The sequence below is a fragment of the Gavia stellata genome, chromosome 10 (genome assembly GCF_030936135.1).
Source record: "Gavia stellata isolate bGavSte3 chromosome 10, bGavSte3.hap2, whole genome shotgun sequence".
Taxonomy (NCBI): domain Eukaryota; kingdom Metazoa; phylum Chordata; class Aves; order Gaviiformes; family Gaviidae; genus Gavia; species Gavia stellata.
Window position 1 is genome coordinate 6,133,828 of NC_082603.1, and position 24,224 is coordinate 6,158,051.

Below are 24,224 nucleotides of genomic sequence, written 5' to 3' on the forward strand. Positions count from 1 at the left end.
GGGAGCTTTTCCCCAGCGGCGTGGGCTGGCGGTTCGGAGTTGCTCACGCTGCTGGGGTTGGGGCTGGTACCGGCTCCTTCGCTTGCAGACGACTCCGAGGCAGGCGCTAAGCGGCCCCGGACCACCATCACGGCCAAGCAGCTGGAGACGCTGAAGAACGCCTACAAAAACTCCCCCAAGCCTGCCCGGCACGTGCGGGAGCAGCTCTCCTCCGAGACAGGGCTTGACATGAGGGTGGTGCAGGTGAGGTCACGGGGACGCCCCTCTCCACCCTGCCCCTAGCAAAGAGGGACAGAGGGGTCCTACTGGGGTGCCGGGCTGCAGGGGTGCTGGGTTTCAGGGGTGCTGGGTTGCGGGGCTGCCGAGTTTGAGGGGTTGCAGGTGTGGCAGGGGTATTGGGGTGGCATGGGTGCCGAGGAGCTGGGCTGCAGGGATGCTGGGGTGCTGGGTTGCATGGGAGCTGGGTTGCAGGAGTGCTGGCATGTGGGGTTGCAGCGGTGCTGGTGTGCCGGGATGCAGGCATGCTGGGGTGCTGGTGTGCCAGGGTGCTGGCATATGCTGGGTTGCAGACGTGCTGGGTTGCATAGATGCTGGCGCGCGGGGTTGCAGGGGTGCTGTTTTGCATGGGTGTGTAGGAGTTGGGTTGCACAGGTGCCGCCGTGCTGGGTTGCAGGAGTGTTGGCATGAGGGATTGCAGGGGTGCTGGCATGCCGGGATGCAGGGGTGCCTGGATGCTGGGTTGCAGGGGTGCTGGTTTGCATGGGTGTGTGGGAGCTGGGTTGCATAGGTGTTGGCATGCTGGGTTGCCGTGCTGCCAGGGTGTTGGTGTGCCAGGGTGCTGGCACGCTGGGTTGCAGCAGTGCTGGGTTGCACAGATGCTGGCATGTGGGGTTGCATGGATGCTGGGTGGCAGACGTGCAGGGATGCTGGCATGCTGGGATGTAGGGGTGCCAGGGTGCTGGTGTGCTGGCTTGCACGGGTGCTGGTATGCTGGGTTGCAGAGCTGCTAGCACGCAGGGGTGCCAGGGCGCCGGAGTGCCATCGAGGTCCCCATGTCTCCCCAGGTGTGGTTCCAGAACCGCCGGGCCAAGGAGAAGCGGCTGAAGAAGGACGCGGGGCGGCATCGCTGGGGGCAGTTTTACAAGAGCGTCAAGCGGAGCCGCGGGGCCGGCAAGCTGGAGAAGGAGAGCTCGGCTGAGGACTGCGGCGTCAGCGACAGCGAGCTCAGCTTCCGCGGTGAGCGGGGTGCCGGCGGGGGGCGGGGGGGCCGCGGGACCCCTCCCTGCGCTGACCCCCCCATTCCGCCCTCCCTCCTCTCCCCAGCAGAAGACCAGATCCTCTCCGAGCTCGGCCACACCAACAGGGTTTATGGCACCGTGGGGGATGTGGCGGGCGGACAGTTGCTGAACGGCAGCTTCTCCATGGAGGGGACGGGACAGTCGTACCAGGACTTGCGGGACGGCAGTCCCTACGGCCTCCCCCAGTCGCCGTCTTCCATCTCCTCCCTGCCGTCCCACCCGCCCTTGCTCAACGGGCTGGACTATGCCATGGACGGCAGCCTGGGGCTGGTGGCCCACGGGGCGCAGGGGGTGAGTCAGACGCTGCGGGCCATGGCCGGGGGGGGCCCCACCTCCGACATCTCCACGGGGAGCAGTGTCGGGTACCCAGACTTTCCCACCAGCCCGGCCTCCTGGCTGGACGACATGGATCACCCCCCTTTCTAAACGCCACTTGCCCCCCGCCCCAGCCCCCCTCGCTCCCCCCCCGGCCCGCAAGCGCAGCACCGAGGGCACCCGCCGGCGGTTGACCTTTCCAGGATTTCCCACGGGAATCGGCCCCGGAGGGCTGGAGGGCGGGGGGACAGCATCGGCGATGGCTGGGGGCGGCTGTGCCCAGGGCGGGGGGCACGGATGCATTTGGGTGTAAGCACAAGAGAGGTGTCGGCACATGGGACGCGCGGCAAGGACCCCAGTGCAGGGCTGGGGCACAGCGGGGTGCTGGTGACGGCGGGTGCTGGTGGCAGCGGGAGGGGAAGGACAATCAGGGATGGCAGAGTCTGTCCCGGCACCCATGCCAGCCCCGCACCTCTCCTGCCAAGCACCGCTGCTATTTTCAAGAGTTATTTTTCGATACGGAGTTGAAACGCGTCTCGGCGCTGCCAGGAGCCTCAGCGGAAAGAAAAGTCTATATTGTAGAAGGGTTTATTTTAGCGAGGCTGGGGACCTGTCCAGGCAGGACCACTGCCCCGCTGCCCCGGGGCCATGCTGCCCGCTCCGGGCGCAGTGGGAGCAGAGCTGTCGTGGGTGGCTGCAGGGCCGTGACTTATCCCTGGGCACGCAGGAGTGCTTACGGTGCATCACTGCGGGTTTTTACCTTGGTTGTGCGGCCGGGAGGAATTAAAAAAGGAAAAAAAACCTCTAGCCTGAGATGCCCAAGGGCCAAGCTGGGCTGTGGCGGGGCTGGCCGGGACGCTCGGGGCTGGCACGTGAGCAGGAGCTGCTGCAAGCGCTGGGCAAGGGTGGGGGGGAGAGGTGGGGAATGGTTGCTCTGAGGGTATTGCAAAAAGTTCCCCCCAAAAGAGGAGGAAAAGGGCATTTCATCAGCTGCAGAAGCATCTGCATGGTGGGGAGCAGAGGGGATTGGGGTGTGAAACCACCCTGGCATCGGCTACCCACCTCCTCCAGTGCCGTGGGGCTGATGGGACCAAGGGTGGGTGCAGGCAGCTGGGGAGGACCCGGGTGGTTTTGGCACACCCCGTGAGCCCCATGGGGTCTGCTCCTGGCCGGGCCAACCCAGCACCGGCCCCTTTCTCAAAACCCACATCCCTGGGCTTGTGACGGCCACCTGCCCATCTCCCCCGGCACAGCTCGCACCTCCCACCTTCCCCAGGCTGAAGGCATTCAGCCCCATGGGTAAAATCCAGCTCCGTGCTCGCTGCCCGGGGTGCCCAGCTCTGCCCCGGCCCCACAGGGATTCCCTGGCCACGGGGTCCCCGCCATCCCCCTGGCTATGGGGTGATGCTGATGATCCCAGGCTGCCCTTCAGGGAGGGCTGGCGGCGGATCCGGTTTGCCGGCTGCTGCCAGAGGCTGGGGGGGGGGGCTCCGAAAGCAAAGGCAAGAAAAGAATAAAAATGAAAAAAAAAAGCCACACAAGAAAGCACATCACCGGTATGTCCCTGTCCCTCCTTGCCCCCCCCAGCTGGGTGTATTGGTGCTGCAGGAGTTGCCCCAGCTGCACCCATGTGCCCCCCCCGCCCGCCCCAGCCTTGGGTGCTGCTTTGTGCCAAGCCCCTGCCCTCGCTGGGGGCTGGTGGGGAGGGGGACGGGGCGGGGGCTGTGCCTGCTGCCCTCCATCCCCCTGTGACAAAGCCAAGCACCCCCCCCACACACACCCCGCTCCCTTCGCTGTGTAAATTTTGTACAGTTCCAGAAAGTGAGAGTCTTGTTTCCTGGGGGAAAAAAGAGGAAAAAAAATTAAAACCCAACAAAAATAATAATAATAAAAAAGTCAAAGAAGAAAACCTTATTTATTGCCATGTCTTTGGGGAGAAAGGAACCCCCCCCAATCCTCCCAAACTCGGGCCCGGGGCGTTGCTTTTGTACCCTGCCTCCTGTGCGTTGGCATGAGATGTGTACGGTCACCCCCTCGCCTCGAGAGAAAGCGATGTCAAATAAACTCGGGATGCTCTTTAGCAGCTGCTGTCTTTGGGATTTTTCTTCCTCAATGGGATGGCAGCGGCCACCATCGGCATTGCCCGCTCCGGCATTGTCGGTTGTCTGGGGGAGGTCGGGATCTCCTGGGACTTGTCCGGATGGAGGAGCCGGCATCCCTGGATGGGACAAGTCACACTGGTTATTGTGCCCTGGCTTTTTGTGGGGATGGAGAAGTGGGTGGGTTTGGGGTGGGCATCTCCAGCCCTGCCACATGGCACCCCAAGATGCTCGCAGCTTTCCTGCTACCCCGCAGTGACGGCGGTGGGTGCCCGCGGTCCCCCCGGTGCCGGCTTTGCCGGCACCGGGGGGACCGCGGGCACCCACCGCCGTCACCCAGCCATACCACCGCAGTACTCAGTGGGTGCAGGTGAGATGGCAGACCCATGCCAGGGGATAGCCAAGCCCCTCCATGGGCACCGGTGTGTTGGCTTTCTATATTTTAATCATTTTAACATTTAATGCTTCTCAATTAAAGTGATTTCCTGGAGTAGATGCCAAGCTTAGGCCGAATGCACATTAACCACTTTCTGTATCGGTAGTTAAAGGCACCGAGGGATTTAAACAGCAATCCGCAAGGCTGCTGGGGAAAAGGTTTGGCTGAATAAAGCAGATTATAAACAATAATATATGTCTTTCTCATCCCCCCCCGCTTTTTTTTTTTTTTTTTTGGAAAGGTTCCAACCTCGCAAACAGACCTAAAGTGCTATAAACATCTCCAGGGCTGAGCGCTCAGCCCCCCAAATGTGCTCTCTGAAAGCACGGGCATCGCTGCTACTGCTTTTCATCCCTGCTTTAAGAGAGATTTTTTTTTTTCTTTATTACCCAGTCTGTCCATCAAGCCAGGCAGTGGCCGTGCGTTACAGCATCGCGCAAGGGTGACCTCGCTTGTCCCTACCCTTGATGCCGCCACGTCTCCATCCCGAAGCCAGCGGAGCAGCTCCGTGCGTAGCACCCCGGCGTTGGGCGGGTTGGCATCTTTTGCTTCATCCGTGTCGGGATACAAGAGCGACCGGCGCTGCCGTCAGCGCCCGTTGCATTTTGAGCGTGCACTGTGGCTGCGATGAGTCCTGCCTGCGGGTCCTCTCGGCAGGGTGAGGGAGAGCAGAAGCCACTGTGGGTCTTTGCTCGAGGGTCAGGGGGCTGTTGCATCGCTTCCATTGAATAAGCATGGCCCCACAGGGACTGGCAGGGACCCTAAATGTTGAAACCTGGCGTTTGCTGCACAGCGTTACTGTTTAGCAGCAGCTTGCTTCATGCATCCCTGCAGCCACGCTCCCTGCCAGCTCATTTCACCCGCCCCTTGTCACAACCGGGCAGCAAAAGCATCCCCCAACGCAGAGGGGCTGCAAACAGATACACAAGATGTATTTTATTTTTGCCATCCACGCTCCAGCTAGGAAGGCAGTTTCTTCGGGAGGCTCGGCGTGAGCAGCCTTCAGGCTCCAGTTTCCAACCGACTGCAGTAAAAGCCCTGAAGGGGCTTTTTTTTCCAAAAACATGGGGACAACCACTGCAGCTCCCCAGCCCATCAGACCCCTCCAATATTAAGTTAATGGAAAATAAGTCACCGTGGTCAATATAAGGGCCTGTACAGACCGTTAACTTGCCCCGTGCCTTGCGTGTGTGTGGCACGCCGCGGTGGTGCTTTGGCTGCTGGCGCCGTTCAAGTCAGTGCAGCAAACTTTGTCAGCGTTAGCAAAAGCTGGCAGGACCCGGCAGCCACAGTGAGGGGCCAAAATCCACACGTGCCTCCAGCCCAGCCAGTTCTTAGCAGAGGGAACGTTCCCATTTATTTTCCTGAGGCTGGATGCGCTGCAGAAAGGGCTTGATGGCAAGTAGCTTCCCGTCACGGTGATGGCGATTTCCTACACTCCCCCCGAGGCTGTAAATCTTGTCCGGGGAAATGCAATCGGCGTGGCAATGCCCTGCAGAGAGGCCACGGCTGCTTCTTGCCGTGTACACCCACCCGACGCAGCAGCCTCCCTCCCAGCTGGGAGTTAGTCTGAAGCACAAACCCATCCTGGCAGCTCCCCCGGACCACGGCCAACCCACCGGCACAGCCCAGTGGGGATCCCGACGAGGAAGCAGTAAGCCCCCCAACCATCCCACCTCACTCCGAGGCATTGCCACGAGACATGTCTTTCCCACTTTCTGGGTATTTGGCCAGCTGAGAAGTCCATGAAGTGTCCAAGACAGGCTCCCAGGGGTGACAGGCTAAGTGCAGGATTATGTCCGTGCCTGGCTCTTGCGAAACCCCAGCCCTCAACGAGCCACTCCGGGGACCGGCATGCGACAGGAGGACCCGGAGCTGCTGATGGAGGTGGGGTTTTAATGCCGTTTCATTCAGCAAAGCGGTTGTGTGACGTGGTAAAAGTCCCCTCAGCTTGGAGAGGTTGGTTAGCCATAAAGCACTTGTCTTGCCTGTGTTAGGTGAGAACTAGAGGGACGGACAGACAGCTGTACGACCCCACTGGCTTTTGCAGCCCTCTCTCCCCAGGATGAGAGCTTGAGCAGAGCTTTCCAAGGGCTACGACAGCGCTGAGCTCCCATCCTTCCTGCTTCCAAGGAATTGAGTCACTCCCCGCAAGACAAACAAACACGCAGAGGCTCCGTCCCAACACTGTGCTTTTCTTTTTATTTCTAATATTTCGTTTGGACCCAGAGGAAAAAAAAAATAAACCAAAACTCAACCCCAAGGGAGAGCTGAGCATCTCACCTGGCCCAGCAGCCCTCCCCTCGGAGGGCCTGGCCAGTCAGCACAGGCTGTTCTGGCGAGACATCTGATGCAGTATTTGTGTTTAATACATTAAAATGATCCTTGGGGCCTTCTCCAGGCCCTCGCTCCCCTCCCTCGCTCCCTCCCCCCCAAATACTGATAAATGTCAGAGCATGCAAAACCCTGATCCCATCCTGCCAGGACACGTGCTCGGCCAGCCAGCCCTCGTGCTGGAGAGCCCACCCAGACCCTGTGCTCTAAAAGCTCCCCTTCGAACCCCCAAGACGTTTCGGAGGGCAGCGGGGGAAGAGAAGGGGCGTTATTGCGGAGCGTCTCTGTCCTCCCCGCCGTGCGTCACCGCGGGGTTAGGTCTTGCCAGCGGTGTGCTGCTGCAGAGCCAGAGTGATGGCTTTACAGTCTGTCACCTCCTCCGGCAGGCAGCCCTCCTGGTCCCGGAGCGCGGGGTCAGCTCCCGACTTCAGCAGCAGCTCCACGATGTCCAAAAACTCACAGGCAGCAGCTGGAGGGAGAAAGGGAAGGGTTAGTCTGGGGAGCCTGACCCGAGGCGGCGGTGATGGGCGTTTCTGGAGTGGCACTGTAGCTGGCAACTTCTCCTGCGTGTGCCAGAGGCAGGAAACGCCGTCTCAGCACCTGGCCAGGCGGAGCAGATCATTTTTTCGGGGCAGTGTTCAGTACTCGGTGTATTACTTGCCTTTGGATTTAATAGCTCAAAGGAAAGAGAAAAGACAGAATGAAAGCCATGAAAAATCAGCAGTCCTGAGTGCAGCCATCGCCCCTGAGCCCGCAGCCCAGCCACAGCACCGCTGGGAGCCGGGTGGTTTGCAGGGCATCACCTGGGACGATGCACAGGGTGCCTGGGCGCAGTTCGGCTAATGCTCCAGGACAGGAGACACGCCCCAGGGTGCTACTGCAGCACCCCAGAGAGCCCCGAAGTGCCGCCTGGGAAAGCCTGCCCTGCCTGCTTTTCTACCCCAAATTTATAATGCGTTTATAATTTATAACACATTTATAAACCCTGCCCCTCGCCTGCCTCCTGGCCCTCCCAGAGCTCCACAGGCAGTACGTCCCAGGCAGGACATCATCAGCACTGCCTTGCTCCCTGCTTTCATCCATCATTTCTCCTTGGGGAAAATGCAGACAGTTTTTAGCTGCCGGACGGCTCTTCCCAGAGCACCAGCTCCAGGGGCACCTGCCCGTGCCCACGGACAGCCAGGAACAGCACACCACTGGCATTTCTAACACACCCCTCTGCTATCAACTATTTTTTCAACCCCAAATTACTCTGTCAAGATGGAATAGAGTTTGACCTGAGCTCTTCCCTGTCCTGAGGACCGCCTGGCAGCTTTCAGCTCCTTCTCCAGCCTTGCCTAAGGGTGTTAAAAAACCCCAGGAAAACCAGGAAAACTTAGCACTGAAGAGTCGGACTTGGCTGATACCGGCCAAAGTCCCTGTCCCTGGATTTTCCCTTAAGCCTGTGCAACACAGATCCTAGTGAAGCAAAAAACTGTCTCAGCCCCAACCTGCCTTACAAGACTGTGAAACTGGCAGCTTCCTCTCGCATTGATAGCGATTGGTTTTAATTATTTTTCAGGTGCTTTTACAACATAACCGACTAATTCTTTTTTGCTGTTAAATGTAGTAATTAGAGTGTCTTTTGTATTACTCTGCAGTTTTCTACTGACCCAAAGGGACAAGCAGCTATGTTTAATTAAAATAAGTTTGACGTGTGATTCGAGCTTATACTGAAAAAGATTAAAAAAGGGGAAAAAAAAGGGGGAAGGGGCTGGTGAGGAAGCAGGTGGGGGTGTGGGTGAGGCTGGGAGGCACATCCCAGGGTGACTGCACAGCACCCTTGCGTAAAGCAGACTTCCAGGGGTGCCAAGGAAGCTGCAGCCGCAGCTCCTGGGGATGGGGAGCTGGTGCCCGCAGGGGGAAAGGTGGCTTCCTTGTCCGGTGCCACGGGCGGGCACAGCCCGGCCCACTCGGGGACATCCCTGGGGATGAGCACAGCTGCTGGATTTATCGCACCCTGGGACCCTCGATTTGTCAAGGGCCGGAGCGGCAGCCCTGACACTGGCACGGGTGAAGATGAATTTCCATTCAGCGCAGTTTGCCTTCCGACTCCATTAATCCTCAGGGTTCAGATGATGAATTTCTTTTTTTTTTTTTTTTTTTTATTTATTATTTATTTTCCCTCCAGCATCCCCTCCCACTGCCCTGCCACAGCACAGAAAGAGTCGAACAGATGGTGCTTTGCAGGGAAGCCGGAGCGCCCATGAGGATACAGAGCCTGCCCACTCAGCGGCCACGTGGCCACAAGTGCTCGGAGAAGCCTTGATTTCCTCTGGGAGAGGCAGCGGCAATGATTTTAGTATTCCCGGCGGGTGGGTGGATGGATGGATGGAGAGGAGCCGAAGACTAACGGGCCGTTTAGCGAGGAGACCGTGCTCATACCGATCAACACGGCACCGACTGCTGCCTCCAGCTGCGGCGCCCGGAGGAGAGCGGGTCCCACAGTGGGTCCCACCGGTGAGCCGGTGCCTTCGGACCGTGCTGCCAGCTGGCCTCCACTTAACCTCCGATTAAACCCGGGGTCGGCGCCGATCGGAAGGAGGCAGGATTTATAACCCACAGCAGGATGCAGTTTGACACCAGCTGTAATCAGGAGAGCTGTCACCACAAGGACAGCTGTCAGGCCACGCCGGCTCATAAAAAGGGATGGAGACACCCTAAAAGCAGTGGCTGTCTCACTGGCCTTGCTCACGGGATTTAACCCTTCCCTGAACAGCTTCTAACAAAAGAGAAGGTCTTGTAAAGGCAGCGCTCTGCTCAGCACTGCCAGAGACAGTTTTCAGACAGGCTCCCATGCCTCTCCGCTGCAATCAGTGGCTTGGTTACAAAGCGCTTGCTGAGATCATGAGATTTTCAGTGAGTTCTAGTTTCGGGCCAATAGCCACTTGAATCAAAACCATTCACTCCTTTAACAAACTGTTTTCAAGATCGGGTTGATTTATGACTAGATCCGCTAAGTAAGGGAATGAGGACAGCCTGGGTGCAGCAATGGTCAGCCAGGGACAGCGGGGCACCCGTGGGCACACCGGACCTGTGTGCCGGTGACCCAGAGAGCCTTCCCCAAAGATGACATACAGGGAGGGGAGCTGGGATAATACTCAAGGGGAAGAAAAAGTTTTAACACTTGAAACATTCGGGAGAAAACCCTGGTATACTGTCATTATTAAAATATCTTGAGCTGGCAGGGTGGATCAGAGAAACCCTTTTTGAAATAATGTTAATTAAATCAGTTAAGTTTGTTTGCTTGTGTTAAACAACCAGCTTCAGCCAGAGGGATCCACCTGCAAATAATTTACACTGCGGTGATCCTTCACTCTCACATATTGGACTTGCTTGAAGCAGGTGCTCTTGGATAACTTATACACATGCTATGCTTTTGCAGCACCTACTACAATCCGCTGCGTACCCCTCGGTAGGCAGGTGTCAGTGCCGGAGCTGGGAGCAGGGGAGGGCATCTCCCCGGGAGAGAAAAAGCCCAAAATGTGGAATGAGCTGGGCAGAGAAAAGAGGCAACGTGGCATTGAGTGCTGTCGTTCTGCGGACACTGCGGCACTAAGCGACAGATTTGCTACTTCAGTCAGAATGCTAAGAATTTGAAAAATAAAGTATCCTACAGGAAAGATCACATGGGAAGAAATCGTACATTATTGTAATTACTGTCTTGGTTCAGGGGCCCTGGAATCTGGTAGTTTAGATCCAGATCCAAATGCTGTGCCTTGGACTGATGGTCTGCAAAGCAATTTTGCCATCCTACTAATGTCCTTGTGGAGAGATCATAAGAGAGAAAAAGACACAAACACTTCAGAATGACAAGTATGCTCTTAATTACACAGTGACAGGCATCGAGAGAGTATAAAGTAATAACTGGGTACGTCTTAATTTTGGAAAAAATTATGACACAGATTAAATCGATACTTTTTTCCTATTCCCCACACATCAGCACTGCATGTGTCACTTTAATCTCTACTTTTCTCATTTGGAGATAGAACAATCTTTCAATTAAAAAGATTGCTATAAAAGCGCATATCTAATTAGCATGTAATTGTAGGAGGGACACAAACCGTAACTTCGCTCTGCTGGTTTTGGTAGTAGAGAAGCTGCTGCTCTCTCAGCCGCTATCAAACAGGTTTGTCACCAGGACATGCGGAGGTGAAGGCCATCTTGCTCGTCCCCTTCCCCTCACCTGTGTAACCTGTTAAAGCCGGGACAGACCCTCCTCTCAACTCCCCGATGGTGAAGGGACTCAGCACCCCCTGACCAGAGCCACTCCTGGGTCTGGAGGTAGCACAGCCGCGTCCTGGTGACACACAGGCGCACAGGACAAGTTCGGCAGAAAGTGCATCATTAATTGGGGGAAAAGGAAGGCTTTCCGGGGAAATCTGCAGAGGAGAATGAAGGGAGCACAGCAGTCTTCCTTGCTGCTTCTCCCAGAGCTCCTATTCATACCATGCTGGGATTTGCCGGTGGAGGTAGCTGCTGGTTAATAAAATCCAGCTTCCCTGCTCATATTTCTGCTGAAATTTGCTTTCTGTACATAGACCATTTACTCCAGCTGCAAATCCATCCTGTGAAGAGGGAGCAACCAAGCTGAAAGGCAGCTTACCGTAATGGAGCGCAGTCTGGCCTTCCCCGTCCTGAAAAAGAGAGAGACTTGATTTTAGAGGTATAGGTAACGTCACGGGGATACAAGTAAATCCCAGTTTTAAATAAATAAGCTGAATCACAGCAATATTTAATTGACTAGATAAACAGCCCAGGACACCCAGCTCCCTGGCAGCCAGGCTTTGAATCATCATCCACCATCAATCCATATTGATGGATAATCAATACCTATCCACGCATAAGAGTGCGTGGCTCACGTCATGACATGAGTATAATTCAGTTCATAGCGTTATCACTTCCAGCCCATAAAAATGAAGGATTTCAGTCCTACGGCCTTACTTCGGGACCTTGGTGCTTTAGTGCAAGATGCTTCTGTGCAAGCCCAGCCTTGGCCAGCTACTTGAGAGAAGGGTAAAGCACCGGGACGCTGGTACAGCTCCGAGCGCTGCACTCTTCGGCGCAAGGGAGTACACAGGGGAAAACTCCACTTTTCTTCCAGCTGAATACATCTTAGGTCCTCGCTCTTCAGAATTCAGGTCTGGACAAAGGCAGACCCAAAGCCCAGGTAATTTGTGTTGGGCTGCTGGTGTCCCTGCCGTACGAGGGTGAGGAAAGGGCTACGCACAACGCTCGGGAACGAGAGCCAGTTGCCGAACTCCTCCTTGTGAAACACCTGCGACGCAAGGGTAAAGCAAACCGCGTGATTTGAAGACGTCGGCACACAGCTGCCTCTCCAAGGCAACACATACGCCACTGCATCAGCTGCAATGGATTGGGAAGCACGTCCCGCTCCCAGACTCGGCAAGCACGGGCAGGGCTTTGCTGGCAAGCGGTTGGTGCTCGCATGGCACATCCAGCAGTGCAAACCCAGGCACCGCACCGTGCCGCAGCCTCGTCCTGTCACAAGAACAGGTGAAATAACAGAAGGGAAGAATTACTGGCCCCTTTGCTTTCACTACCCTACCAGGATTAGCCTCTAATGCAGTTCTTTGCCTCCTTAATTTATTTGCATCTGTTTATGGAGACTTAAGTTTTTAATTACCATCATCTTTGGGATTAAGGTGCAAATTCTACAGCCTGCCGTGGATTCTGGAGCAGACGAAAGGGAAGAGAACAGGAAAACAGGTAGAAATCCCACCCGTTGCTGTCTGGGGACTTCTGGCTTCCCAGCCTGTTACTCTGTTTGATATTAATCCTATTTTCCTGAGGAAGGACTTGTGTTTCAGGGTAGAAGGTGCCACGCTTTGCTCTGGGACACCGCACCAACACGACAACCACAGGAGCAACAGGGACAAAAGAGAAAAGCCAGATGTAACAGGCATCTGCTGCCTAAACATCCATTTCACATCTTTGCTGGGCAAAATGGGGGGTGTGTGTGTGAGATTTTTTCCTTCCACGTGCTGCTATGCCCCATTCATGGCACTCACACCAACGTTTGGAGGTGCCTCATTTCAGGAGCCTATTTCTGCCCAAATTGTGGGGAGCGTAATGCAAATAGGTGTCATTAGAAGATACCGCAAAGCGAACAACTGAAGGAATCAAGGACGGCATCCATTGATTATTCCACACTAATAAGGTAACCGATCTGATCCAGAGCCCCCGAGCGATCCTTAAGCACATGCCGCTCGGAGGAGTGACAGGGCCGGCACTGACTTCAGCAAAATATGGAGCAGGGCTGGGGAAGAAGAGCCGGCAGTGCTATGAATGAGTTATTGGAAAGGCAGGCTTTCAAATATGCGGGTTGTGTGCGTGCTGGGGGATGGGAAACCAGCTCCCCTCTGCATCGCCGCCTTCAAAATTGTAGCTGACAAAACCCGCAGGTGAACGGGATTGGAGACGTGCAGCAGAAATCCCTTTCCATGGGAACGCTTTGCTGCAAAACTCCTTATAAAATACATAGGACTGCTCCAGGAATACTACAGCCATTTGTTCCTCTTCCAAAGCGTAAAGCACTGCTGCTTCAGCAGCAGGCTGGGGGCTAACGAGGCTTTTTATTTCTCTTAGATGTATGTTCTGGCATTTATTGAGCTAAGAAGGGAGCGCAAGTCCCGGCATACAAAATGCATCTCTTCAATCCCAGTGTGGTTTTTAAAAAGAACTATTAATCCAATGTTATGCAAACATTGTTTACACTTTATTTACGCTGTGGATTTTTTTTTTCCCCTTTGAGCCTGACGGCTGGCCAAATGCTATTTGTTACACTTCTCAGATGCTATGCTATTTGCTTGTATTTTCTCTGTGACAAATTTTAATCCAGGTAAATGGAAAAAGCTCTAGTGTGGTCGTTCACTATGGGCCTTGAAATGCCCTCTGGAGGCTGCTGCTGCTCTCAATCCCTCTTTGATTTGGCTTTTTGGAGCACCGTGGCTAATCGGAGCCCGACGTGCCCGGCTGCTCTGCGCACAGCGCTTGGCTCCAGGTATGGCAACTCTGAGCCTTCAGCGCAAAATGGTCACACCTGGAAACTAATTGAAGACAGGCCGTGAAAGCGAGGATTACAGCTCCCATTGCTGAAATTACGTGAGACGAATATCGCCTACCAGGTGCTGGAAATGTTTGTTTTGCAACAAAACAAGACGCGTAGAAATGGTCTTAAGATGAATTGTAGCTGGCCTTGATGCAAGGGATATTTTCCAACGTGCGACAGAAAGCAGCGGTTTCTGGAGCATCCTAGGCAAGGTGCTGTGCGTCTTTCTCCCAGGATGTGCCTCTGTTGGGATGAATGACCCCAAACGGCACGCGGACGGGGACAGCCTGCCATAGCCTTTGTCCTCACCCTGCTGCACCCTGCCCAGGGCACCAGCAAATGTCACCAGCCCAGCTCGGGATTGCTGGCACCAGATTGCCACATCGCAGCTAAGAGAGCATCCTCTGCAGCCAGAAGGAACGCAGAGATGCCGGCGGTGATCAGAGGGATGGTTTCGCTCATGTAGCTTGCAAGCGGGGGCAGCTCATTTTTCTCCATCGAAACCCATCAGGGTACTTGTTGGTTTATGTTATACACCGAGTTGGAGGGGGATGTTTGCCATGATTGTTTACTTCTCTCTCCAATTTAGCTTTCAGATTACAGAAGTGTAAATCACACAGAGCTGCAAGTACAACAAGACCCAGAGTCTATCGATACACACTGAAACCAATCATTTGATAAATCTGTAATGTAAAAACCTGAATACTGTACCAGTTATTTCCAAACTGTGCCCATGAAAAGTTAGGTAATCACAGTGCGTTATCATTTCTGTGCTAAGGCATGTTAAAAGAAATTAAGAGACCATGTTAAAAGAAATTAAGAGACCTTTTTTTTCCCCCAATAGGAGCTTCTGTAGCGTGAGAGGAGCACAAAGAGAAGGTGTTGAGTAGGGTAGCTGGTGACAGGGAGCACAAGAGAAGAGATGGGCAGCTCCAGAGCCAAAGCCGAGCTCTGCTCTATGCCAGGATGCCTCTCAGAAATGCCCTTTTAACATTACGCATCAGCTGGAATAATGTCAATGCGACAGGTGAAAAAGGAGGCAATCGGTGCTCTGGTTCAGTGAACTTCAACACAGAAGGGGGAAAAGGCCAGGCTCAAAGCAGTAATACGTAGTGTTTCTGCACAGCTTTGCTTTCCGCTTGCAAGGCACTGGCAGGTACCTGTCCCAGAGCCCTTTTAGCAATACCCTGTCTATAAAAAGGGAGAGCTTGTGGAAATGGCAGAACCCATATAGGCAGACAGAAGAAGACTAGAAAGGAAGGAAAGGCCACTACACACTCAAATGTAGGAGCGCTCAGTCCCACACACGCAAGTTACCAACCAGTAACAGATCGATTCCAAGCTTTCCTCTTGCCTCCTAACACCGCCTGCCATCCCTGGTGCCTTTTATAGCCCCCGGCACATCTGGCCACGGCAGGATGACAGCTGAGCTGCACGGCCTTCAAGGCAGATGAGAGTGTTTCCAAATATATGTTTCCAAAAATAAAACCAAATGCCCATGTCCACCAAACCCATCAAAACAAAGATGCTACAAAATCACCGGTACCCCCTACATCCATGGTCTGCGACAGATGTCACTCAACGAAAATCCAACTACTAGTGGGTAACTTATTGGATAACAGGATTTTGTTCTGCTCCTGAGAAATTTAAGCAAGAGAAATGAGAAAAGATGGACCGAGCGCAGATGGACCAACTGTCTTATCCGTTAAGTGGTACTATGGCTACTGCACGTCAATTTTGTCTTATAAGTGATAGGATTATATCGGTGTTGCCATGCCATGTTCATTCCTTGGGAATTTCTGTACCCTGCTTAACCTAACACAAGGTTTCTGGACCGAGGGGCAGAGACATGGAAATGGCTTGGCTGAGCCCTGCTGAGATGCTGCACACGCTATAAAACACAATTCCTGCTGCCCTGCCATGGTAAGCGGACCTTGATGCGCCAGTGCTGGTTTCACGGGATGGCTTTTAAAACAGTGTTATATAAACATTGCTCTTCCAGACCTGCCTCATTCGCCCTCCAAGCTGCGTGCAGAAACCTCTGCGAGCGGGAGGGTGGCCCTAAGGGAGACACCGTCTCTTCCCCTATCTCACATGTTTTATTTAGCACAAGTACAGAAAGAGGAAAACCAAAACTGTGCTGGTTACCTTGGTGATCTTTGGTTCACCGTATCGGTGATGAAGCTGGGGCTGGACAGCCCCCCACACCAGCAGCGAGGGTCTGCACAGGACCCCCACACCTCATCGAGTGATGGTCCACACTGAGACCTCATCTCTGTGCTTTCAATCGCATCTCCAAGCACAGACACCGTGAGTGTGACAAGCACAGCAGAAAACATATACACTAACCTTTCCCTTTTGAGGGCTACCACATGCACTCTTTATTTTCAGGTATTCTTTCCCCCGCATCACCTCTTCTCTCTGTTCATTTGTGGCATCTTTTAAGGTGCACGCTCAGTCCCATTGATAGACTCCAAATGTTGGCAGGGATCGCAGGAGATAAGACCGATGAGGTGATAAGAGTGTTTAACAGCACTGGGTCCTGGGCAGCATGGATGGGCAGGAGGGAAGATAAATATTTACACTACATCTTTAGAAGGTGAGTGAATAAAAAGGGCTAGAATAATACAGCCTCCGAACAAGCACTGGTGCTTAGGAGCTGTGAATATAAATCTCTGCAGCCTCACGACACACACTCACTCAAGCCAGGGAGATGAAAAATAGCAAGAAAATACTTCCCTCCACTTTTAAAAAGGGTTTTATTTCTCATTTATTTCCACTTTAGACTTTAACTTCCCAACAATTTACTTTAACCTCATCATCTTCTTTTTCTCTCTCTGAAATTTTATCCCCAAGATGACTGAGGGCGAGACTACAGCTAAAAGCATACTAGAATTTACATGCTAATACCCACCAATATGTAAAACCAGGCAATGCGGGCTAATATAACCAGTCCAAACTCCCCCAGACAATTCAGTAGGTGGCCCCAGCACAGCCTTTATTTTCATTTACATGCTGCTTTTGCACACAGCAGCCTGGGTTTGGACACGGGCATTAGCACATGTAAAATGAATGCTTGTCCAATTGAAGCAGATAGACAGACGAATGGATCGCTGTGTGTGCAAATGCTGGCATAGAAAAGCAATGGTTTAGTTTGAAATTTGATTCTGTTCTTTTAAAATCCCTACCTTAGACCAGAGTGCACCCACATGCACATAGACTTCTGCTTTTAGCTGCCTCCTGAGCCTTAAAGCAATACCAGCGACAGCGCAATCTGAGAAATCAGACCATCTAACAGCTTTGCGCCAGAACATCTAGAGTCCCAAATAGCTCTGACCCCAGAAAAATAAAGCAGATCTTTACATTTTCTCCCCATTTTTCAGCTTTTGAGTTCGCTAAAGCAAAATATACTTGTGACCGCACACCTTCACCTGCTGTTTTAGACTGGGTGGCCCATACAAGGATAATTAGTTAGCTGCTGTTTGTGAAGTGCTTGTAAGGTTACAGTTGTTAATATTAAGCGTAGGCTGTTGCGAGACATCACCATGTGCATCCTTGGTACCAGCCCGAAGGCGGCACTCCCCAAGGGCCAACGCCGTTGGACAAAGGATACAGAGCAACCGCCGGCAGAAGCAAAACCAAAATCCATGCACTGGTCATGAGCAGCTCTTATTTGGGGATTGCAAATAGCCCAAGCTAACAAGCGCAGAGCTTGGATATCCCGTAAGTTTGGTTCCCCAATTAACTCTTCCACCTCCCTTGCATGTGGGTAGGCTTGGCAGGGTCCCCTCTCTTACTGAGCTGTCCCACCTCAAGAGCACTGTCCTCTGCCCCCTTCCTCCCATTCAGACCTTTTCCTGCACTGTGCCGGGCAGATATCCGTAAGGATGGAAGGTGGTAGACAGATCTTTATCATCACCTCTTGGGCCCTTCTCCAGAGCCTACCGCCCAGCTATCACTTGGCCCATCTTCTAAGTAAGTGCCTCACAGATAAATTAGGTCTGCATAGAGAAGCAATTATTACATTTCTAATGGCATGGACCCTTACAGCACAATCTGCTACTGAAAGGCCAAGAAAATTGCATTACCTTTTGTTTGATTCAAAATTATGATCAAGGGAAGAGGGATGTTGAAGCCCTTTAAAGCCAAGCCTCTGAGCTGGGGATCTTTCTGTCTGGGGACCTCCCGATTCACATTCGCTGCCTGAGCTCGTACTTGAGGAGCCCTCCACTTGCAAAGCTGCTGTTCAAAGCAGAGCTAAGAAAGCTCAGAAAGAATACGATGCTCAGGAACTGCCCCGAGCTCCCTCCTGAACCCTGCATCTGCTAATGCACCCAAACGCCACCGGCCTGAGGAGTTCAGCGTGCCAGGGTTACGCTAATCCCTCATCGCCCTAGTTTCTAACTGGTGGTGTACCTAAATTTCCAAGTGCAATTTCAATGGGATTTATCACATCTACTATCATCAGCATGGAGTGCTGCTGGCACAGATACAGACTCTCCATATCCCACCGCAGACATGGCTGTCTTTAATTGCAGAACAAACTGATTTCTGAATCTACACAGCGGCTCTGAAACACTCCGGGCTGTTTTCCTATTGAGCATTTTCACCCCAATTTGCAGCCGGCACTCTGAGCACAGCTGTGCATTTGTACGTACGTATTTATAGGTTGCTCCAAAGAATATTTGCTACTGCTTGTTACTTCCAGCCTCCGGCATCTTTCTGGTCATCAAACAAGTGTGTTGGTGCAATAGAAAAGCTGCCGGGAAGCTCCGGGCTTCCTCAGCCCAGGGATCAAAAACGTGTTTGGAAAGAGCCAGTGCCTAGAGCTGTAACAAGTGTCACCGCGCTGCAGCGGAGTCAGCCTCCAACAAAACTACACAAATGCAATCCCAGGCTGCAAACAGGACAATATTCCTAAGGCAAGATGCTAAAAGCTCTCTTCTCTGGGTGCTTCCCTGCCCCCTCCCCGCGTAAAAGTTAGTAGCTCTTGTACTGCTTTATCACTTTAGCGTGGCTGAGGCAGATACCTGGTTATTTAAGGGGCAGGATAAATGGGCTGAGACAGCTTTCCCATCCCCAATTCACTAGGGAACGCTTGGAAATTCCACCTGACACCGGGACCGCACTGTGCTCTTAAACAATCTCCCGTCTGATCCGATTGTTCCCCAGTGGGGAGGCAGGCTGCAGCTCGCTCAAGAGTCATTGATTGGATTAACAGCCTAATTCCCAACAGATGAATAGAATACTGATGTCTTGTCAGCCCACATCATAGAAGGAAAACACAATCTGCTTCTACAGCCCCGAAATTTAACCCTTTGCTTCCCCGCTCCCCCTCCCCGGGGCACGGGGCTGAACGCACGGGTCTGGCACTTTCAGCTTGAGACCCTACCCATTTGAATGAGAAAAGATATATTAACCTTTGGGACGCTTTATCTAATCATCTACATGCCACAGGATCATACGTTATTTCCCGTAAGGTTGGTTTTGTAAGAAGCCCTCTTTTCATCCTTTCTAGACAGAAGAGATTTACACCAGGGACCTTAGGTGTTTTTTTTTTTCCTTCTCTATTTTACCACCTGCCATTAAAGGAACTACTGTTTGCTTCACAGTAAGCGGTTGAAAAGTCATTAGCTTAACGATATTTATTCTGAAATATACAGATATTGAACGTTTTCCGAGTCTATCATTTGATTAGGAGGACAGCTCTGCCTGGAGAGGAGCACCCAGCCGCGGTGCAGGAGAGGCATCGCTGCAATGCCCTCTCCCTCCAGCAGCTCTTGGCAAGCCGCGGGGCAGGGGAGAGAAGCCGGGCACATCATTTGCTCTTGGAGAGCTCCCGTTCTCCACCTCCTAATGGAGACACTAATGTTTTCTTACCTCATAGAAAGACTGTGATAAGAAATTAATTGCTACTGGTCAAATGTTCGCTACTACAGAAGCAGGACCGTGTGCATATTAAACAGATTCTCCAAGAAGAAAATTTACTTATGGACTCCTTGGCACTGTCTGCATTTATTTCCTTGCTTGGGAGACAAGAGTAAATAAAAATAATCTGATTTTAAGAAATGTATTGAAAATGACCTAATTTTTTCTCAGATCATTGGGGTCCATAATGCTGTGGGTTTTGTTTTCTTCTAACAGCCACTTTTTATGCTTGCATTTACAAAACAGGCAGATACACATTTAAATATTGTCATTTTTTCAGCAGCAATCCTAGAATATACAGAAATAGAGCTACAGCACTCATGCCAGGACTGTAACCCACATCGAGGGGTGGCCTCTGGAATATCTCTGATCCAACAGTCTCAGTAGCAATCTCTCACCAACTCTTTAACTGGTTTTCCCACCTCTGCAAGGTGTGTATCACCTGAGATAAGCCAGGTTGTTCTGTGAAACAGAAGTAAGGTATTTCCAGTTTCATTTGGATTTACAACTCACATGCAGAGTGGAAACATAACCTCCGTCACTCCGTAACTCTAAAAAACTAATTAGCCCAGCACTAACTAACATAACAAACAGCAGAGAAAGCATGAAAGGATGGAGGTGCACACCCTTTTTTTTTTTTCTCCTTTTAACAGTACCTGCTAGCCATGACAGTTTTCCAGACTTCATGATTTCACAACATTAATACGCACATAAAAAACTTGCTAGGAGACTGAAGGAAAGAAACCGGCCTTCCTTCTCCCAGCTGCCAATACATCAACCCTACGGAGAGCCCTGTCTTCAGAGAGATGCAGGGTGCTCCGTGTTCACAACACGGGCAGTGGGGAGGCAACAGTATGCATTAATGATGGAGCTGCCTTAACAAAACAATTATCGAGAGATGCCGCATCGACTCAAACAATTCAATTAATGCGGTGTCAGTGCTAGTATTTTAAAGTCATTCAAATTATTAGCTCCTTTTACAATTTGAAACCATAACGGTTCATTTTCATCCCAGATGTGAATTGTTGCAGAATGGCAATAAATAAATAAGTCAAATGACCCCTGTCCAGTCCAGCCCCTGTCCTGTAATATGGCTGGATTGTATATTCACGAATCCAGGTTAAGGATGGGGACTGGGGCAGTTGTGCCCTGGAACTAGCAGACTGCAGGTTTTATAAATACATACAGAAATAATTAAAATCTAAGGGGTTTAGAAGGGTTAATCTCCTTTAAATAATCTCTGCCACAAAGCCTGTAAAGTCACTGCTGGCACTGTGCCCGCATGGGACCGGCTGTCGGATATCAGGACAGCACGTGTGGATGGGAGCGGAGAGATTAAGTGGAAGCGCTGCCACGGTGGCCTATCAGACACGCTGCTCCCCTGCATATGGCTCCCCCGGTCACTGCCGAGGGGCTGGAAATGCTGTGAGCAGGACCGGATCCAGCGCCAACCAGCAAGTCAACATGCCGCTGGCTCCACCTGATTAAGGAGAGAGAAGGAAGCTTGATTAGGCTGCTAAATTTAGCAGGTTGGACGGGAGACGGCAGGAGCTGACAGCATTGCTGCCGCTGCTCAGTTCACCTTAGCCCTTTCTGACTGCAAGGCAAATGCTGGCTTGTATTTATTTACGGGGATTCAGGACTTCGGAAATAACCTCTTTTCCTACGCAGGCTTGAACCCACAGCCCTGGGTGGCCAAGGAGATGCTGCACTTTTAATTGTCAGCTATAATGGACTCAGAGCTGCCACTCTGTATTTCACGACGTCCTCTTTGTATAAAGTGTCCTTTTAAAGCCAACAACTGAGTGGCCATTAGAGATACAGAAATCCAAAAGAAAGCAGAGAAACATCCCCTGTGTGGGCTAAAGCAGTGCCCTGTCTGAACCCACGAGTCTGATTTCCACTGATTTGGGCGAAGGCAGGGGCAGCTGAAAACCCCAAGAGCCCTGCAGTAGCGGTGGAAGCGCTGGCGGGGAGGTTGCAGCCTCGTGACGACCGCAGGCACAGTTGCAATGAAAGCAGAGCCACGTTGCACAGGGCAATGTGCCGCAGGAGGAGCAGCGGCGCTGCTAATGGCCTAGGGATCTTTTTCTCTTTTAACTCAGTGAGGATAAAGACTCTGGAGACTCTGTTTTGGTCTCATAAACCTTCCTCGGCTTGGTGTGCAAAATCAAAACTTTTTACGTTGAGACTCACTAAATGAGATCTGGATTTTATTAAGCCAAGCTTGGGGAAGCCTGGGGTAGCAGGGATGCTGAGTTACAGTGGCCCATGGCCCTCCGCTTGAAAGGCACTTCTTTTTTTTCCTGCTCCTTTAGAAAAACCCAATACCAGGGACCTTGCTCAGACATCTCAAAGCATTTCAGGGTAGCGCTCTGCCCTGCAGCCCCCAGACAGCCTTTCCTTCCCAAGCACGCCTGTTTCTTAAGGATGATGACTCCTCTTTGTAGCTAATCTGGAATTAGAGAGGACGTTCGCACACTCACAGCCGTCTGCCAGAGGGGGAAGGCATCAGAGACTGGATCCTGCCCCGAAGTGGACCACTGCCAGGGAGAAGCTGACTGCACGTGTTGACTTAAGAAGCTCCCATCTCATCACCTCAAAAGGGTTGCCGTTTTTGTGACATCCAACAGCCTTTTAGCAGCCTCCGTCAATTGTATTAGTAGCTGATTTACCATTTTTTATTTTATAAGGCATGAAGCTGCTCTTTCATTTGATCATCCACCACCAAGCACAACTACACATCAGACTCTGAAAACTCCCTTCTCAGTCTATGATCGTTGGGACTGTTTCCTGATGGAAGAAAGGAGAAATAAATAGAGAGGGAAAAGGTTTATTGGAACTGCTTATTTACAGACAGTCAGGTTTCCAAACAGCTATTAATAAAGTGTCAATACTAAAGAAAAAAAGGAAAAATGTTTGGAGACAACTGCCTCTGGACATCAAAATATATCAGCAACTGGGATTTCTCGATGGAGCCACAGTGCTATTAAAATAAAGCTGAACTAAGTACTTGCAGTTTGGTCTGTCATTACTTATTTAGTGAGATGCAAAATTGATCTTCACTTTAAAGGGCTCTTTCAAAGTCTAGAGGCAGCACTTGCTCCCTCCTTGTGCTGTATAATAGAGGTGCTCCTAATGAAATTCAGCAGGATCTGGAGGCAACTGGGGAAAACCGTGGCCAACTTTCTAACAGACAGATTTATGTTCGGGGATGTCCTCCTTTTTGAATGAGTTATTCTGCACAGGGCAGGAACAACAGGTTCGCCATTCATGGGTCGTACAAGTGTGGCAGAAGGTCAAGTTCCCCGGTGGTGCTCAGTCCGAGCCGAAGGCTGGGGCTGCCGTCACATCGGGGGCTGAGCTGAGCGGGCGCATCCCATTTCCTACTAAAGCAGCCCAGGGAGCCCGCTGGGACCCAGACATCTGTCCCCAGCACCCAGAACTGGGACCAGCCCATTTCGCACTGGGCGGATGGTCTGGGAGGAGCAGATGGCAGGTACTGGTGGTGGCGACCGACGTGGGGCAGAGCTGAACCAGTGACCTCGAGGTGAAAGGCTTCGTATCTCCCATTATCAATCCCCAGAGCCCCCTCCAAAGTAAGTGTTGATACATTAATCTTTCTGACTGACGGAAACAAACTGCAAATGTAACGTTCCATGCGGGAATCTGTATTTATTTTGAGCCAAAACAATGCTTAAAACCATAAAGTTAAGGGCATGTTTAGGTTTTGTTCTTTCATCAGAAATGTTACTAGTTAATGCCATCCTTCTTCTCTTCCACGTACCAAATTTAAAGAGCACGTCATCACGCATTAGTCTCTGAGCACAGCCCCAGCGTGGATTGCTGCAGTAAATAATAAACTGGTGTTTGTGTTTCCCCCTGTGCACGCTGTCCTCCTAAATAGTTTAATAACAAAGGAGTGTATTTCAGAGCGCTGCTGGAGTGCCTCGATGAAGCATGTCGTGTAGGATAAATACCTCCACATCAGGACACTTTTCAAAGCCATCAGGCAGAGGGGTCAGTCTGTTGCGGGTTTTTTTAAAACTGCACAAGCTAATGCTTTAAGAGTGTCTTGATGGAATCAGGGAAATTGGATTGTCCCCCCATTTGCTGGCCTAAAACAAGCCTTTTTTTATTTATCCCATTAGAGGAACACAAGAGAAACCTTTTAAATGTCACTAAAATTTTCCCTGCATTGCAAAACCCAGTCAAAAGGGTTTTAATTTTCCCCGAGACCTCTTAAGTAATGCAGTATGTCAAGGTTTAATACATTGCGTGTAGGGGATTGTCTATATTCTGTGCTGTTTCACCAGAGTGACTCTGTAGGGTCGGTCCTGTTTGCTGGACTCAGTCCCTGCCAGCACCACGCTGCTCAACCAGCCCACAACACTTTAGATCAGTTCTAGTGAAACGAATAGGCAAGTGATGAGATGAGATGTGCCCTCCCCTGGATCAGTCTGAGATTCCCAAAAATTCAGCAGCGCTGGTCACTCTCCAGCAATTTTGGTCTGTGAGTTGGGGCACTCTGGTTTTGTGAGCACCTGTAATTCGCAGAATATATTTACTTATTTAGAGGAGGACTAGAGAGACTTGGCAAGAGGCACTTATGTACACAAGGCTCCAGATTCCCCTGGAGTATTTAATATGACAAACACAAGCTGCATACCAGAGGCGGAGCCCGGGATTGAAAACTGGCAGCA

The 24,224-nt window shown here is 51.8% G+C and overlaps 2 protein-coding genes across 2 annotated transcripts in view; one reads left to right on the plus strand and one right to left on the minus strand.

Moving 5' to 3' along the window:
* Nucleotides 1–1,724, plus strand: part of LHX4 (LIM homeobox 4) — a 3,444-nt gene extending 1,720 nt beyond the window's left edge. Inside the window, exons 2-4 of the mRNA XM_059822139.1 lie at nucleotides 17–243; nucleotides 1,065–1,236; nucleotides 1,327–1,724. Coding sequence (XP_059678122.1) covers nucleotides 17–243; nucleotides 1,065–1,236; nucleotides 1,327–1,724 — 797 coding nt within the window. The remainder of the gene's footprint in view (nucleotides 1–16; nucleotides 244–1,064; nucleotides 1,237–1,326) is intronic.
* A 4,827-nt stretch (nucleotides 1,725–6,551) lies between these two features.
* The window catches only part of ACBD6 (acyl-CoA binding domain containing 6), an 88,214-nt gene continuing 70,541 nt past the window's right edge, over nucleotides 6,552–24,224 (minus strand). Inside the window, exons 7-8 of the mRNA XM_059822091.1 lie at nucleotides 11,128–11,158; nucleotides 6,552–6,951 (exon numbers count right to left, since the gene is read on the minus strand). Coding sequence (XP_059678074.1) covers nucleotides 6,797–6,951; nucleotides 11,128–11,158 — 186 coding nt within the window. The 3' untranslated portion in view covers nucleotides 6,552–6,796. The remainder of the gene's footprint in view (nucleotides 6,952–11,127; nucleotides 11,159–24,224) is intronic.